Source organism: Gasterosteus aculeatus, chromosome 10 (genome assembly GCF_964276395.1).
Source record: "Gasterosteus aculeatus chromosome 10, fGasAcu3.hap1.1, whole genome shotgun sequence".
Taxonomy (NCBI): Eukaryota; Metazoa; Chordata; class Actinopteri; order Perciformes; family Gasterosteidae; genus Gasterosteus; species Gasterosteus aculeatus.
This window is the reverse complement of record NC_135697.1, coordinates 4,933,538-4,949,769: the sequence shown is the minus strand read 5'-3', so window position 1 is coordinate 4,949,769 and position 16,232 is coordinate 4,933,538. Positions and strand designations below refer to the sequence as shown.

The following is a 16,232-nucleotide window of genomic DNA, read 5'->3' as shown; positions in this document are numbered from 1 at the left end:
ACGCAGCAGCACGTGGGAAAACTAAGCATGTCTGGTATAATATAACCCGTCGTGCCTAATTTGTTTTAATACATATTCCTTGCCATATTTGTCGCCGATTTGAACCACTGGGCTTCTATCGGCCACAAAGCCTTGCCGCCGCTGCGTCACCAAGTATTTTATTTTGAAAACCCAGCCATCGGAAATTACACCGGTCGCTTCTCCTGACTTGACAGTGGATCCACAGGCACATCAGCTGTACGTGCGAGAGAATGCTGACCTAATTACCTCTTACCGGGGACGACAACTACGACTCAGCGCGCCGCAACTGTCCCTTTACTGTAAGTCCAATGTCACTTTACCTCCCTGTGCAGTGTTTGCATGACGTTGTGCGCATCGCTGTGTCGACCGCTCAGGCGCAGTGACGGAGAGGCGACAGCAGCTGTTCGCCTCAAGGTGCCTCGCACAGCGGGGATCCGGGGTTTTGCGCCGGTGTTCCCCCTCAACGTTCAATGTAACGAAGATCCGCGTAGGACCCGAGGTGTCGTGTCGTTGACTCGAGACGCCCCCCGGTTGTTCGGGATAGCGCAGCGGCCCGCGTCGCTCTGCGCCTTTTACTGCACGTGTGACAGCCGGAGACAGTTAAAAACCCCGGACTGTTGTTTCAGGCTGGGAAGATCCATAATGCACGAGCCTTCCATTTTGGGTGAGATCTTACCCCAGCGAGTTGCCCTTGCTCGTGCATTTCATTTGATTGACTGCCTCCATTCGTGCTGTCTGTCGTGCAACTTATTTGCACTTAAATCAGTCAATCGATCCCTGCTCTGCAAGAACTAATCATTGTAATGGATTAAAGCCTAACTAATGTGTGACATTGTTTTATTAAGTCATCATCATCCCTAGTGAAAATGCTTTAGAACATCCCTTTAGTCACTAAAGATTTGTTATCTTTGAGAAAATGAGGCGAGAACACATTCAACTGTTTGTCTTGTTGAGCTTCTGCCTTTTATGACGAAGAAGTATCTTTGGCCGACAGCTCACACTCTTAAGTTAGAGACTAAAAGTGTGTTTCTATATAACCTGATCATTTATTTTAATTTCAATATGCCTGAACAGGGGTTTGAGCTTTTCCTACTTTCATTGGACCCATTTAAATATTGTTCTAGGATCAGAATATACGGATGTTCCTGTAGTAGTCACGGCTAAATGGGAGGTTGCTTCTTCTACTTATTGTCTGATAAACTGAATTAACAACTGAATTTCCCTTCCCTTTAGCAACCAGAAGAAATTGTGCGTGGGACCTGGTGTCATTTACAGAGAAATCGCCACCAACCGGTCCGCCTAGCAACCAACACAGAGCTAACAAGCGTGCCATTGACTGCAGAGCGAGGGAGAGAGACAGCTTGTCCTCTCCAGATATAAGCTGGGTTTTTGGTCACAGAGATCATTGTTTTGCAGAAGCTTCTCAAGGGAAAAGTAGCCTTTGAAACGTCTGTAATGGCTGAGCTGTCATCAGCCCAGGTGACCAAACTCACCTGAGCATAACCGGTGCAGCAGACACCACCAGCCTGCGGGCATTAGCTTCTGTTTTGGTATCAAGGAGGGAAAAAACGTGACTTACACTTTTTTTTTTTTTTTTTTTACCTGGATCTTTTTCTCCCACATTTGGGGCCTCACCTTGGAGAGGGATACGAGCGCAGGAGGCCTAATGACTGTTTGTGAATTAGGGGCTTACTGAGCTGTCCGCTGCGGCACGGAAGGAGGCTGCTGGGGCTCCGGGCGTCCATGTGCAGCAGAGCGCACGTTCACGTATGGAGGCAGATAATCCAGGTTTGTGTCAGACTGCGTGAGAGCTTGGGATTTGTTCTGGGAGACCACTACATACCTCTAACACACGTGTGTGCTTTCAGCTTAATGACAATAACCACTTTTACTGGAGTCATGTCTTTTCTCCATCTGCATGTCTTTAAAAACTGACCAATAGCGATGGAGTATTATTATTAATATCCCCGTCAGTGTCCAGCTCAGATCCACAGACCGTCTGCACAGCAGATGCCTGTGAGAGCTGCTTGATTCATTGCTACACGATCCCATAGTCGTGTCCTGGTGGGACCTCGTGGTGGAAGAGGCTCGCTCACGTCTTGTCCCGGGACTTGTGCTGTTCACTCCTCTTTTGCTTTTTTTTTTTTTTTTTACCTCTTCCGCTGGAATAAATTGCAAGGGAAGAAGTGCAGTATGGCTGTTTTACTCCCAACGACTCCATGCGTTTCTCATGAAATCCCCAGTCTCCCGTTGTGAGGGGTTTTCTTTAGTTGTAGAGGAATCTACTTGTGTGCCACAAGACAGATTCCCTGACGCGGAAGAACATTACGTTACTTTTTAACTCATTCGGCAAAGAATTCTTCTCCAGCGTGAATTCATTATCGAGGCTAATTGCATTGAAATGACGCACGTCCTGTTCACACTTCCTGCAGGAAGTGACATTGAGTGTTAGGAAGTTAGTTAAGGGGTCTGGTAGGCCTGAGGCTCTGTTGCACGTTACATTTTCTGCACTGCTGTCAGATTGGTTAAAGTAACCTTAAATATGCTTTGCCACAAGCCTTTGTCTGTGAGGGACCATCGAAGTATGTAAATTCATTTTCACTTGTCTGTCGCTTGGATTTATTTTAACTTATCAAAGCAGGAAGTCACAGGACTGTGAGTCATTTCTCACCCGTCTTCAGGGAATTAACAGAATTGTTGCGTACGGAAACCGCCTTGTTTCATTTGTTTGTTTGTTCACAGTTGTCTGTAAGCAAAGTAGGGACGGAGGGAAAAGCTGTAATCAAAGGGACTTCATATAATATATAACTATTCATATATGAATCAGATTTTTCAGATGAATTTGTCACTCTGTTTCGCATCAGGTCAGACACAACACTTGACGTGTATAACAAAAACTACAGTAACAATTTTAGTTAATTAGTAATGACATAATGTAATATCATGACTTGATACAAAATCTTGTAAACCGGTAACGCAACAAGCGCATCACTGATCCACTTGTTAACTCATCTTCTCACCCTCTGTAGTGAGGTGTTTGCTGAGCAGCTGAGCCTGTGAAGGCCCCGCAGGCGGCCATGTTGGATCTCTTCCTCAGAGTGCTGGTGTTGACCCGTCTCCACCCGTCGCCTCGCACCACCCGGCTGCCCACCTAACTCCTCGCTCCTGCTCTCCTCCCGCATCTCGTTCTCCCAGCGTCCGGCCAGGAGAAAGGTAAACGTGTTTCTAAAAATGTCCAACTATTCATTTTATTGCTGGTGGTCCATTTTTGTTGGATGATTATTAAAACATACACACGTATTTCTACTTCTCTAGGTCCTTGTGTAAAATGTCCTATGCACACCACAAGCTGCCCACCTGGAGCTCACCTCACCTGCTCCTCCTGCCGCTGTCCTACCTCTTGCTCTTGGCGGCTCCCCCAGGTAAGACAAAGCACCACCCAGCAAGCGACGGGCAAACGCACAGCTGTTGACAGAGAACTGATAGGACGTCTCACAACTGTGCCTCATCTGGGCACTCATCCGCACCGCAGGTTCACAGCCTGTGATTCCTCAGGGCTGCTCTTTACCCTTCCTATGGTGCTCGGGTGGTGTTTACTGATCCGGAGCGAGGGGATGGAGGACAGCAGGCACCCCCACTGTGTGCGTGTCTTGCCTTCTTTCTGATGCCGCTCTGCTAAGTGGGTTACAATGTGAAGCAGGACAATAGGGGCTGTGTGTGTTGGGGGGCGGGGGGGACAGACGAAGAGTGGACAAGGGGTGGGACGACTAAACAGAGACCAAAGCGTCCTTTTTCAAACAAATTATAATGCTCTGTGTGTACTTGGTTTCTTTTCTTGCTGACACCCCATAAAGTCAACCTTGTTGCCATGGTAGCAACAGTTGCGGGTGCAGCACTGTCTTAGACGGTCGGATGAACTGCTTTTTAGTGTTCGGGAAGTCTTTGCCTATTTCTCACACTCGGCTCCACCAAGAAAATCGTTGCTACTTGGTTTTACCAAACAGTGTTGGAATGCACACATTTAAATTCTGAATGACCTCTGCCGTAGTTTTCACCCGCCATTCCGGTTTTGAGATTCCATTGGAGTATTTGGAGTATGTGATTCTAATCACGGGTATGAACGCGTGGACGAATGATTTTAACTTCTTCCGTGTGTGTTCGCCATTAGGAGCCGCAGGACAAATACAAAACCGAGCTTCGTTCCTTCTCGTTGCAGCTGCAGTTTTTGTATTTCAGAATGACTCCGTAGTTTTCCTGCAACCTGGGCTGTTATTCAAAGACTAGTTTGGCTTCTGTGTTGACGTTAGCTTAAGTGGTGGTGAAATATAGCCTCCCGATTCTCCCCGTTGTAAACTTCACCGTCCGCTGTTCATTGTAACTGGCTACACAGTGACTGTCTTGTGCAATGGATGGATTGAATTGCGCTTTTACTTGACATTGCGACGGCTTGAATATGAATGTAGTTGTATCACCTGGAGCGATGCCCTGCACAGCTGAAGCGAACCGCACCAGCTCTCTTCCCTGCAGATATGACTCTGATACGGTCCCGTGCGTACTGCACTCTGTGCTTTGGGTTTTAATCAGCGTCTTGTTTTGTCAGGGAAAAGCCTCACTTCCTTTGTCTGCCGCTGACTCGGCTAACTGCTCAATTTGCGCCTGTCGGTCTCCTTTTCTGAGAAAATGTCTCACGGTGGGTTTCGCTCTGCCCGGAACGATGCCAAGAGCGCCCAAACAATGCCCCGATTGATATCAACAAGTCTTGAAAAAGCCTGGGAAGCGTTGCCCGTTGGCGGATCCGGGATCTCTGCCTTCCGATCCTTTTGATCAAACTACGCTATAAAAAACGTCTTTCTCTCTTCCTCATCACCCATGTTTTGGGATTGACTTCCACCCTTTTTTGATTAACTATGACAATGTTGCAATACATATATGTTTTCCACAGCAGCAGGATACACGATTGTTTTGTCTTTCCCTCCGTCTCCGTCCAGATGTGTCGGCAAACCTCTGCCGGGTGACCGGGGGGGTGCTGGGCATCCACTGGAGCAGCGTCATCGGCCTGGGTTGGGACTCTCTGGCCAAAGGAAGAGGCGGGGCCACGTGTTGGGAGTCGTGCTGCCTGAATCCGAGCTGCGACGCCACGTGGAGCCTCGGTGGGCGCTGTGTGCTCCTCCGCTGCGCGCGCAGAACGGGCTGCTCCATCGCCTTCCTGCCGCGGCCCCACGAGGAGTCCCTCGGCCTCCTGCAGCTGCTTTCCAAGGTACAGAGCCCCCGCATCGGAGCTTATTGACAGAGTTGTGTGTGTGTGTATATTATAACTTCACTGTAATTTTACTTGAAGACCCCCGTCATCGCTGCAAGGCGTAGAAGAGCTCGTCACGCGGAACATGTGGGGAGTCACGCGGCGCAGAAGGGACCACTCGCCAACACGGTAACTTCACGGACTGTTCTATTCCCCCGTCTTTGTCGTTCTTCCCTTTTTTTTAATGCCTCATTCTTGCAGTCATTAGTCAGATAAGTGAGTAGTAGGTGATTAATGCCCTTCGCTTTTTCTAATCCTTCATACCTTCGGTGTTTAAATGTTTCCGCAGGAAACCCCCAGAGTGGAAATGGCTCACACCACCCTGGCTGCACCCGGCACCATCGCGCTGCTTCCAACTGCCCAAAACAACCAGAGCCAGTTAGCCGCGGGGGGTGCAGACGTCCCTCCAGCTGCATCTCGGCCGAACTCGACGGAAACCTCCGATTCAGCTGCGTCTTCCAATAGCAGTGATGTCGGCACACCCGCAACAACCGCAATTATGTCGACGCCCACACAGGCTGGTAAGGAAGGCGCTGCCCCCTGTTTTCAGCCGGTTAAGTAATATGTCTCGTCTTCATTTATTAATTAACGTGCTTCTAAATAATGTAGCAGCACCGTTGATTCTGTGAGGTTTCACATGATATGAGTCCCGTCTTTACGACCTGCATCTTTCTGTCTCTCAGTTTGCAAATCGTCTTTTACTGTAACCGCTTTGTTTTGGCTCCAGCTTATTTTTTGGAGAAAAAATAAAGACGTCCTTGGCCTTTAAATTCTGTGGCGGACTGCTCATATTATTCATCAACGTGTGCTGCGGGTGTGAGGCCATGTTGGCATAAGCAACAGGAATGTGGTGAGACACACCGGGCTCCTCTAACAGGTACAACTTGAATGATTCGGTTACCCATTCTGAGGAACAAAGCGCCATTAAGCTGACATTCAAAAACGGACAACAGACAGAACATTGCATGTCAGTGAAGATACACGGGTGTTAGCCCCTTTTTAGCCAGCAGTGTGATTACAAGGGCAAGCAAAACAAGATGAGCCGCTTTGAATGGAATACTGAACAAAGCGCAGCTGCATTTTAGGAGAAGCTTAGACTTGTACAAACAGAAGTGCCTGCTATTCCAAAGTCGCATTGAAAGGGAACGATCGTTCTCCATTATCATAGGGAGGAATACTCCGGCCCGTGTGAACAGTTATTACACCTCATGGGGCTGCGAAAGAGAGTTTTGTCAGGTGTGAGAAAATAACCCTGACGATGCAATATGTGGAATGAACGACATCCTGTTTAAATGTAGGATACGCGGCCGGATGGATGGAGTTTCATCATGTAGCACTGATCCATGCTGGGGACTACGAGTCAGGATATGTTGGCCGTCATCCCTTCTCAATTAGCTTGTTTGCAGTTTTATAGGTCCAAGCTGTAAAAGTGAATAGAACACATGTGTGTACTACATCTCATGTAAGATACCATCGCCTCTCCCCAAAGTACAGCTGACAGACCTGATACCCAATCGATAATAATGAGGTTACCTTTTAATCTGTCTCTATTCACTCTGTATAAGCGTTGTTATTTAACCCCCCTCTGCTCTCTTAGAAATGTCTCTCTGTCACGTGTGGTTTTGTTATCAATCTGCTTTGTTCCTTCAGCAGTGAGGGAGCTGGTGGTGTCGGCAGGAGACAGCGTGGAGGTCACGTTGCCCCGCAACGCGGTTGAGCTCAACGCCTTTGTGGTCTCAGCGCTTCCACCAGGTAAACGCATGGAAATATAATGTAGTTCATTTCTAGGAAACCTTTTGTTATTTCTGCATTTTCCTGCAGAAATGTTCTACGTAGGTTTTTCTCATGTTAATATCGATGATTCCAGAGTAATGAAATTGGAAAACTAAGTTGCCTTTAAGGCATTGCTTGGCTGGTGTGTTACCGCGTCACGTCACACCGACCACCTGCCGGAGAATTCCAAATCCAGACCGGAAAAAGGAAGATTACGCCGTACCAAGAGGACGCACGTCATCGTTTTGTTAATCTCTTGATCCCTCCTCGTCCCAAAAGCTGTCATCTGGAAATCATCCTTATCTGACGCGTTGTGATTAAACGCACGAGCGCTTTTGTTTACAGGGACAAACTATGCATTTGACTGGCGTCTGATAACTCATCCCAAAGACTACAGCGGACAGATGGAAGGGCAGCACAGCCAGACGCTAAAACTCAGCCAGGTACTGATCACCACGTTCATCTTCATGTCCTGCTAAAAGGGGCCTGAGCTCTATTGAACGTATCAATGGAAGTAGTGAGTCAATGACGTTGTCTCAAACGTGTCACTGCCTCTTCCTGCTGGCTTCTCTCCCTCCCAGCTGACTGTGGGCCTGTATGAGTTTGAGGTGGTGGTGCACTGGGAGGACGCTCATGGAGAAGGTTACGTCAATGTCACAGTCAAGCCAGGTGAGCTGAGTCGTGAGGCCCCGCCTCTGTTGTGGCATTGTGGGTCATGTGTTTGTTTTCACTGCTCGCGGCTCATTTGTTTCTTTCCGCCCCGACAGAGCCCCGGGTAAACAGGCCTCCCGTCGCCGTAGTTTCCCCGAAGTTCCAGGAGATCTCCTTGCCAACCAGCTCCACGGTCATCGACGGCAGCCGTGAGTCTTCCCCGCGGCACACACGCACAAATACACAAACGCATTGTTAGCTGTTACAATACAATTAATAGATCGCCCGTCCCCGTACATTTTCTCCTCCTCGCAGAGAGCACAGACGATGACAAGGTGGTGGCGTGGCACTGGGAAGAGGTCAAAGGCCCCCTGAGGGAGGAGAAAGTCTCAACGGACACCGCCGTCCTCACCCTCACCAACCTGGTTCATGGGAACTACACATTCAAGTACAGGCGGCCGTGAAATCTGTTTTTAGTGTTTTTAGAAAACTGTTTTGCAAACATCCCAGTGTTTACCATGATAATAAGTAGATAATATTGCTGTCAAGGTCTTTCCTACTGGACCTCCTTTCTCTCTACACAAGTATATTTTTAAAAGCAGAAGCCAGCTTAAAGTTGCTAAAAATGTAAAGCAAAGGTATTCTTTCATAGATGTGTGTTTTTGTATTAGTCATGTGTGTAATTATTAGGCTCCTGATTGCAATACAGTTACTACTGTTTAACCCGATGATTGTTCTTTGTCAGTTTGACCGTGACGGACTCGGACGGAGCCACGAACTCGACACAGGCCTCCCTCCTGGTCAACAAAGCCAAGGACTACCGGCCCGTGGCCAATGCCGGGGCCAACCAGGTCAGAAGGTTTCTTCAATTGTCATGCCTTTAATGGACCAAACCACCCTTTTGTCCTGGTATAAATGTAATGTAGCTTACTTAAACGTAACTAAACCAGTACCCTCCTGTTAACCCAGAGCTGGTCTTTCCTCTTGCTTCCTCCAGGTCATCCAGTTGCCACGCAACTCCATCACTCTGTACGGCAACCAAAGCACCGACGACCACGACTCCCTCTCCTACGAGTGGTCCCTCAGCCCTGAGAGCAAAGACAAGGTGGTGGAGATGCAGGTGAGATACTTGTTTTATCAAACGGTAGTCTTCTTTCCGTGTATAAAATAATCGTGGCTAACGATGACATCTCATGTGCTCCTTTAGGGTGTACGGACGCCCATCTTGCAGCTGTCGGCTATGCAGGAGGGAGACTACACCTTCCAGCTGACTGTGACGGACTCCGCTGGACAGCAGGAAACCGCGCATGTCACCGTCATTGTGCAACCAGGTAAACATCCCGTGAGCAATAAAAACAGCTCCTGTTTGTCAGTATTTTCTTATGTGATTCGGTATTCATTAACTAATATTTGCTCAGCTCTGGGCAGTTAGGCCCATCTTAAAGACACTAAAATTAAAGTCCTTTTTTGGCATTCCTCCTGCACTTCATTTGATCTGTGAACCAGCTCTTCTGTTTGCTCTTCCTTCTCTTCCGCAGGTTATGTACAAATATGCACATCAGGTGTGACAAGCATACTAAGCAACAGCACATAATGTAGCTTTGTACGTGGCCTATACAATGTGTGAAGTCATTACTTACTGCTGCGAGGAAGGTCTATTTGCTTAAGCTTTGGTCAACAGCGTTTTACACTGGTGAATGGGACGTGCACGTGGGTGCACGTGCACGGAGAACCTGATATGCTCCTCGTGGAAACTGTAGACACACTGGGGTGTGACGCTCTTGAAGAGGTCGAACTGTAACGTGAACGTCTACCTACTGTGTCAACCATTTCAGTAATGATCTGTGACAGAAACACTTTGTGCTATTAGATTTTGTATCAGGTTGTTCTTTTTATATTATTAAATGTTATGTGATAAGTATTTTTTTATCATCAAACAAAGATAACTTGAGTAAATACAAAATATAGTTTTTAATATTTATTAATGGAGAGAAAATATCCGGGCCACGTAGGTCTGGATATTTTCTCTCCATATGTGAAAAAGTAACTGCCCCCAAACCCTAATAACTGGTTTGCCGCATGGCGTTAACTTTTTCACAGCACTACTGGAACTACACTATTCTATCCTAGAAACACTTTTATTTAATTTATGACCCTTTAATGTCAGAGAATTAATTTCTTTTTATCCTCATAATTCTGCAACTTTAATCCAGGTAATGTCTGTAAATCTAAGGCTTGGTTTGTAATATTAACCTCCTTTTTGGCTCCCAAATTGTTGTTTTCCATTTATCTACAGTTTAATGCGTCATCGATTTAGGAGGATGGGTTTGTTAGCGCGCCCCCTCACTAGCGTATCTGTCATGTGGGTCGTACAACTGAGATGTATTTTTACTTCTGTCTCCCCATCATCCAGAAAACAATAAGCCACCAGTAGCGGATGCTGGACCGGAGAAAGAGCTGACGCTGCCTGTTGATCGAACCACGCTGGATGGCAGTAAGAGCAGCGATGACCAGAAGATAGCCACGTTCCACTGGAAACAAACTAAGTGAGTCAGAAACACTTATGCACGATATTTTGCAGGTAGCTTGCATTGGTGGGATAACTGAAACATACTCATTCAAATGTAAAATTGATTTCTGCTGCAGTGTCATCGAGGTCAGTCCGTCCTTCCGCATTAACTTATCTTCTTTTCTATCCATCTGTCCCTCCGTCAGGGGTCCTGCTGACGTGAAGATTGAGAATGCAGACGGCGCCGTTGCCACGGTGACAGGTCTTGAGGTCGGCACGTATGAGTTCACCCTGACCGTAACGGATGAGAGGAAGCTGCAGAGTAGCGACGTCGTGACGGTCATCGTCAGGGAAGGTCAGGAGATATGAATGAATGAATGAATGAATCAATAAATACGTAGTTCGCTTGGGTTGCAGTCCGAGTGACGACAGTCACAGTTGTTGTGGGTTTACGATTAAGCATTGCAAGTAGATTTCTGTTTGTCATTGCGGTCATCATCTTCAGACTTAATTTTGTCTTTTGGGTTTTTTGAGTTTGGATATTTTTAGCTCAACTAGTCTACCAGAGTCAATAATAAATTCATGAGACTAAAATGTTTTCAGAAATAGCGAACTATACACATAGAAGCATGCGTACTGATTCTATTTAAACACCCAATAATAAACTCATGCACACATCTCTATACATCTATTCTAATTCAAAGTCATTGCTAATAGTATAAAGCATGTAAACAGCCACAACAATTAGCTTACTGTTGTGTCTGATCTCTTGCGTACATTTTCTGACAGAACTGGACCAGCCACCACTGGCTCACGTTGTGTCGAGTCCGCCCATCGCCCTGCCTGTCAGGACCGGCAGCCTGGACGGATCCCACTCCACTGATGACAATGGTGGAGTCAGCTTCCTGTGGACCAGAGACGATAGCAGTCCTGCTGCGGGGGTGAGAAATGACCAGAGGGAATCTGATCCTGGAGAAAATCCCGCCAGAAGACTTTACACACGTTTAAGCTGTTTCCCCGTGGAAATACTGTCAAACGTCTGTGCAATTGTTCCAACAGGAAGTGCTAAACCACTCTGACCACCAGGCGGTGCTGTTTCTGGGAAACCTGGTGGAAGGGAAGTACAGCTTCACCCTGACTGTAACCGACAGTAAGGGACAGACCAGCACTGACAGCGGCGCATTGGAGGTGAAACCAGGTGAGAAAACTGTTGTTCCATGACTCTTCCTATAATAGAGGGTTTGCTCGGCCCACTTGCACGCAAACCACAGCATTTCAGATCAGTCAGAACCCGCTGGGTGTGTGTTGTTTTTTTCACCTCGCCACAATAGCTTTCTTTCCTCTCTATTTGTCAGACAAATGGGAGCGTGAACTGGTGGAGTTGGTCCTGGAGGTCTCTGTATCCCAGGTGTCCCACCGCCAGCGCGACATGCTGCTGCGCCAGGTGGGGGTTTTACTGGGCCTGCTCGACAGCGACATCATCGTGCGAGAGATCAGTGCGTTCAATGAGCACAGGTGAGGCCTACCGGACCTTTTGGGTCTTTAAATCATAAAAGAAAAAGTATAATTACAAATGCTGGAATGATACTTATGGTCAAAAGGATTCCTTACCAATCCACTATTTCCTCCCTCCCCAGTACTCGTCTGGTCTTCCTGGTGTCCGGCGGTCCGGGGCGCCCTCCTCTGCCGGGCCACAGCGTTGCACTTAGCCTTCGCAACAAACTGCGCAAACAGAAGAACGACTTTCTGATCTACAAGGCCCGACGAGTGGATACAGTCAGTGAGTACTTGGCAAAAACAGAGAAGCAAACAACAAAGGAAAATGAGATTTAACAAAAGATTTTTTTTTAAGCAGAGTACTACTATTGGTGGACGTGCCGGTCGGCTCATATATTTGTCCTTTCAGATGGTATTTTTACACATAGATGTTTGCTCAATAGTCACTCTCAGCTGCCTTGACGTCTTGACCTTTGTTGCCAAAGATAATGGGAACATAATGACAGGGATTGAATGGGTTCAAAGGTCAAACCTCCACGATTTCTGAGCCGCTGCTACAAGTTGCATCTCATCCTGCGCTCCGGTTTTTCTGTTGCGTCTGAAACTTGTTCACTGTTATTCGATGCAGCTGTTTACATTCTATGGTGAGCATGCTGAATGCTATTTGGTCCTCTCGGTTTGCGTCGCGTAACGCAACATGGAGGCCTCCGTTAGTTTCACCGTACTCTCTGCTGTGCCGCTCTCCTTCCTCAGTCTGCCAGCTGAACTGCTCCAGTCACGGCGACTGTGACTCGTTCACGCGCCGCTGTGTCTGCCACCCTTTCTGGATGGAGAACTTCATCCGAGTTCAGTTTGGAGATGCAGAGAGCAACTGCGGTGAGATTATGTGAATCTTTGTTAATTATCTTTCGCTTTAGTCTCACCATTTATACATGTTCTATGTATTCTGTTACTTAGTAATAATGAACTTTGCTTTTGAATAAAATTTGGTTTTCAGAGTGGAGCGTCCTCTATGTGACCATAGCATCCTTCATGATCGTGGTTGCTACAGCAACTGTGGTCTGGGGGATGGTGTGTTGCTGCAAAAGGTGAGCTAAACATAATGCAGTATATGCATGATCTGTTACATGATACTAAATGGCTTATCTAACTGTTTATGTTTTTAATACCCTGAAAGGCGTAAGAGCAAAGTGCGCAGAAGCAAAAGCAGGTATAAAATGTTAGAAGCTGATGAACAAGACAGTTTGGAGCTTCAACCACCAAGAACTGGTAATACTCACTCACAAACTATCACTGCCACTTATTTACTTCAGCATTTCTGCTGGACACTAGACACTGCTGAGAATCAGTTGACATTTTAAAGATGTAAACTGAAAATCATGTATATTTTACATGGCGTCAGTAAACGTCAGTGAGTGATGCTTTTCTATTCTGATATTCGGCTTTGACGCAACCTTTTCCTCCTTCTCCTCCCTGGCAGTGCGCATGAAGCCGGTGCCGGCTCCCACCTCCTCCGCCCTCATGCACTCAGACTCTGATCTGGAAAGTGAGGATGGGCAGGGTGGGGTCCCGTGGACGGAGCATGAGCGCGGGCATCTTCTGCGGCCCCAGAACGGCTCCCTGAGGAACGGCATGGGGCCCGTGAGGGGCAAGAAGCAACGAGAGGAGCTGCTATAGCAAGAAAGGAGGGGGGCAGCTCTCTGCCCGCCTCGCATCCCCGAGGCAGCTGCCACCCCCTGCTGTTCCTCCTCCGGTGTCCCTTCGTTGTTCTTCAACACAGAAACCTCACACCTCTCATCCATGAAGACAGACTGTGTGATACAGAGATGAACTAAGGGAAGGAGAGGAGCAAGTTGGAAGACCTCTGTACCGACCTTTACCTGCTCCCACACTGAGCCACTACGGAAGGAAAACAAGTACCACTTTACTGGGAAATAGTGATGAGCACTGTGTTTTAAATGGCGTATTGATTTAACAGACGTAGAGAATGTATTGTCACCACTCTAACAAATGGCTCACAGAGAAACCGGAGTGATCCGTGGCTTTCGGGATTGAAGAAAACAACAGAACTGCTTCGATGACACGGAAACCAGCCACTGCATACGCTCGCACCTGGCCTCTGGTAGACACGCACGTATGCACACAAAGATGTGCTATTCACACTGTTCCAGGTCAACCTGATGCTACCAAACTGCCGCGTTCAAGCCGATGGTTAGCTCTGGCCTGATTAGTGGGCAACATGGTGAATCACAACCAAAACAAGAGCCGATGACAGCGATGGAACCTTCCATAAACATAAAGAAACAAAGGATCAAGTGCATGAAGAGTGACAGATTGCAGGTCTGCTACAGTTTGATACTGGAATGATCTTCTGCATGTTTGTATGTTGGGGTCTACTAGGGCTGCTGTGAAAAAGACCAGTTTGTATGCTTTTATTTTTTATTGTTAACACATGTACAAGTCAGTGAGGGCAAGAGATTCTTTTTTAAAAACAAAATGAAAAAAACACGCTTTTATTCTGAAGCTTTTGCTGTGGATGAAGTCGCTGGGACAAACACTGGAAGACACAACGTTAATGACTTTGGTCTCAAGAGACGGAGAAGATAACACGGAGATGTTGCCAACACGGGGCCGCTTCCCAGCTCACCTTAATCGCCAATAACGCAGCGACTGCTTGAAAACCACTGTTTTTTTAAACCACCTTAAGGCTGTGATTTTAGATGTCGATGCACTTTGTCTGTCAGCGAGAGTTACACATCTGCTTTCTTTGTTGAAAGGGGACATCTGTGATGGTTAAAGTTGGAAAGTTTCAGCCATAGAAAAAAGAATTGAACTGCATTCAAAATATGTGAAATGTTTAATTTCCTTGGCTTTAAAGATGAAAAGACAGGATATTCTTCAGCTAACAGGAATGAAGTTCAAGTCCACATGCTCCTCAGTAATTGAAACAATCCTGTAGGCCGGAGATGAAGAGGGGGGGTAAGCCCATGTGTCACTAAGTGGCTTTTTTATTTTTATTTTTATCCTGTGAGTTAATTTAGCAGTTGCTGTGCAGTTTCAGCAAACCGGTATGAACCATTTATCTTTAAAGTGGGATAAACCTCTTTGTCCTTGCCTCCATTTAGGCGAATATTCAGTTTGTTCAATGGGAATTACTAAGCATGAACAATCTGACATTAAAACATTGATCGCAAAACTTTAATTTGCAAGTTGTGCTTCCACAAAGGCCCAGAACTGTGTTAATGAATTCCCACAAATAGGACAAAGCCGAAGGTTCATCCGAGGGAGGATAAAGATTCAAAAGCTGTAGAGGCGCCGAACATCCATTCATTTCTTTCTTCTGTTTGTCAATACCAGTGACGTTTGTTTCTGCATTGAGTGAAAACATTAACCAAATGACACTTTTATTGTGTGTGAAACTTGGCATGCAAGCAGGTCGACACGATGGGTCACTTTTATGTTTGTTGTTGTTTCTTGCTGTTGAATGTTAAAAAGGGTACACCGTTTATTCCCTTTAGTTTGTACTCCGCTTGGAATAGCAATGGCTTAGTCTTGATCTTCATGTTAAATTATCTCATGCTGATGTCACTTCTGCTGCACTAGCTCGGTGCACGTCGGGCCGGGGCGGAGAAATTTAAGAAAACATCTCGTTCAGATTTGCTGTGAAGCAAACTTGATTCCATCCGCCATATTCCTTCATGTTTATGCCCGGCTTTCTGAGTAAGTTTTTAACATTCAGTATTTCTCCAGTTGAAAGCACCACATTAGCCAGACGTTATGGGGATTAATGGAAGTGAATTGACCGTGACTCTCGACAGTCCACTGTGAAGGCAGCAGAGAAAGCCGGGAGCAGCTGTTACGTGAAGGGAGTTTAACTTGAGGTGTTTTTATAAGATTGTCATGAAGGATTTTCCCCTGGTTTCCTTCTCTGTGAACAGACCTGATGCAACTGGATTTTGTGTAAATTAAAATAAAATCTTTTAAGTTTGAGTTTTTCCACAGAACCAAAGATGTCCTATTTCTTAGTGTTTTATTTGTCCCTCCTTTACACTGCCAGCATGCAATTAAACAAGAGACCATGTGATGTCACAGCAAGACCATTGTTTTAAGTTTGATGCATCGTACCAGATTATAACTTTAGCTAAATGGCATCTCAAGTGCTTAGTTATGTTTCAAGCCCGAAATTTGATGATAAATGTAATTTAAGTCCTACTCTTAAAGTAAATGATAACTTGTCTTTGAGGCCTTGTTTGCAACTGCGCCTTCATGCACGTGCATCCACTGAAAAGGTACAATTCAAACAGATTTGCACAAGACCCCCATTGACCCTGATACGGGCCACCAGTCACACCACCCTTTAGTTTATTTGAGGTTTTATAGACTCCCATGAACCTTTTTTTTTTTTTTTGCCTCGCTGTTCATCAACACAATTTGTGAGGTGATGGCGTTCGTAACCGTTGATGGTGAAAGAATGACGCTTCA

The 16,232-nt window shown here is 46.4% G+C and overlaps 1 protein-coding gene across 8 annotated transcripts; it reads left to right on the top strand.

Moving 5' to 3' along the window:
- Positions 1–178: 178 nt before the first annotated feature.
- kiaa0319l (KIAA0319-like ortholog) lies at positions 179–15,759 on the top strand. 8 transcript variants are annotated; one of them, XM_078081180.1, is made up of 25 exons: positions 179–320; positions 1,255–1,809; positions 3,051–3,234; positions 3,337–3,443; positions 5,010–5,278; positions 5,360–5,449; positions 5,610–5,841; positions 6,974–7,072; positions 7,439–7,536; positions 7,675–7,762; positions 7,861–7,953; positions 8,060–8,192; positions 8,490–8,595; positions 8,742–8,864; positions 8,952–9,075; positions 10,158–10,290; positions 10,460–10,608; positions 11,043–11,194; positions 11,313–11,451; positions 11,609–11,768; positions 11,891–12,033; positions 12,504–12,626; positions 12,748–12,838; positions 12,928–13,019; positions 13,231–15,759. In XM_078081180.1, the coding sequence occupies exons 4-25, from the start codon at positions 3,350–3,352 to the stop codon at positions 13,425–13,427; spliced, it is 2,928 nt and encodes a 975-aa protein (XP_077937306.1). In that variant the 5' UTR covers positions 179–320; positions 1,255–1,809; positions 3,051–3,234; positions 3,337–3,349; the 3' UTR covers positions 13,428–15,759. The 8 variants fall into 8 exon arrangements, with proteins under 8 accessions (XP_077937306.1, XP_077937303.1, XP_077937307.1 ...); XM_078081177.1 differs by having other exon boundaries at positions 6,971–7,072; XM_078081181.1 differs by having other exon boundaries at positions 180–320; positions 1,707–1,809.
- Positions 15,760–16,232: the final 473 nt, after the last annotated feature.

Excerpts from the sequence above, each read along its gene's own strand:
- kiaa0319l (XM_078081177.1), top strand. The coding sequence starts at position 3,350 with ATGTCCTATGCACACCACAAGCTGCCCACCTGGAGCTCACCTCACCTG. Across the intron at positions 7,537-7,674 it reads AGACGCTAAAACTCAGCCAG|CTGACTGTGGGCCTGTATGA; the intron begins GTACTGATCACC and ends TCTCCCTCCCAG. Across the intron at positions 9,076-10,157 it reads CACCGTCATTGTGCAACCAG|AAAACAATAAGCCACCAGTA; the intron begins GTAAACATCCCG and ends CCCATCATCCAG.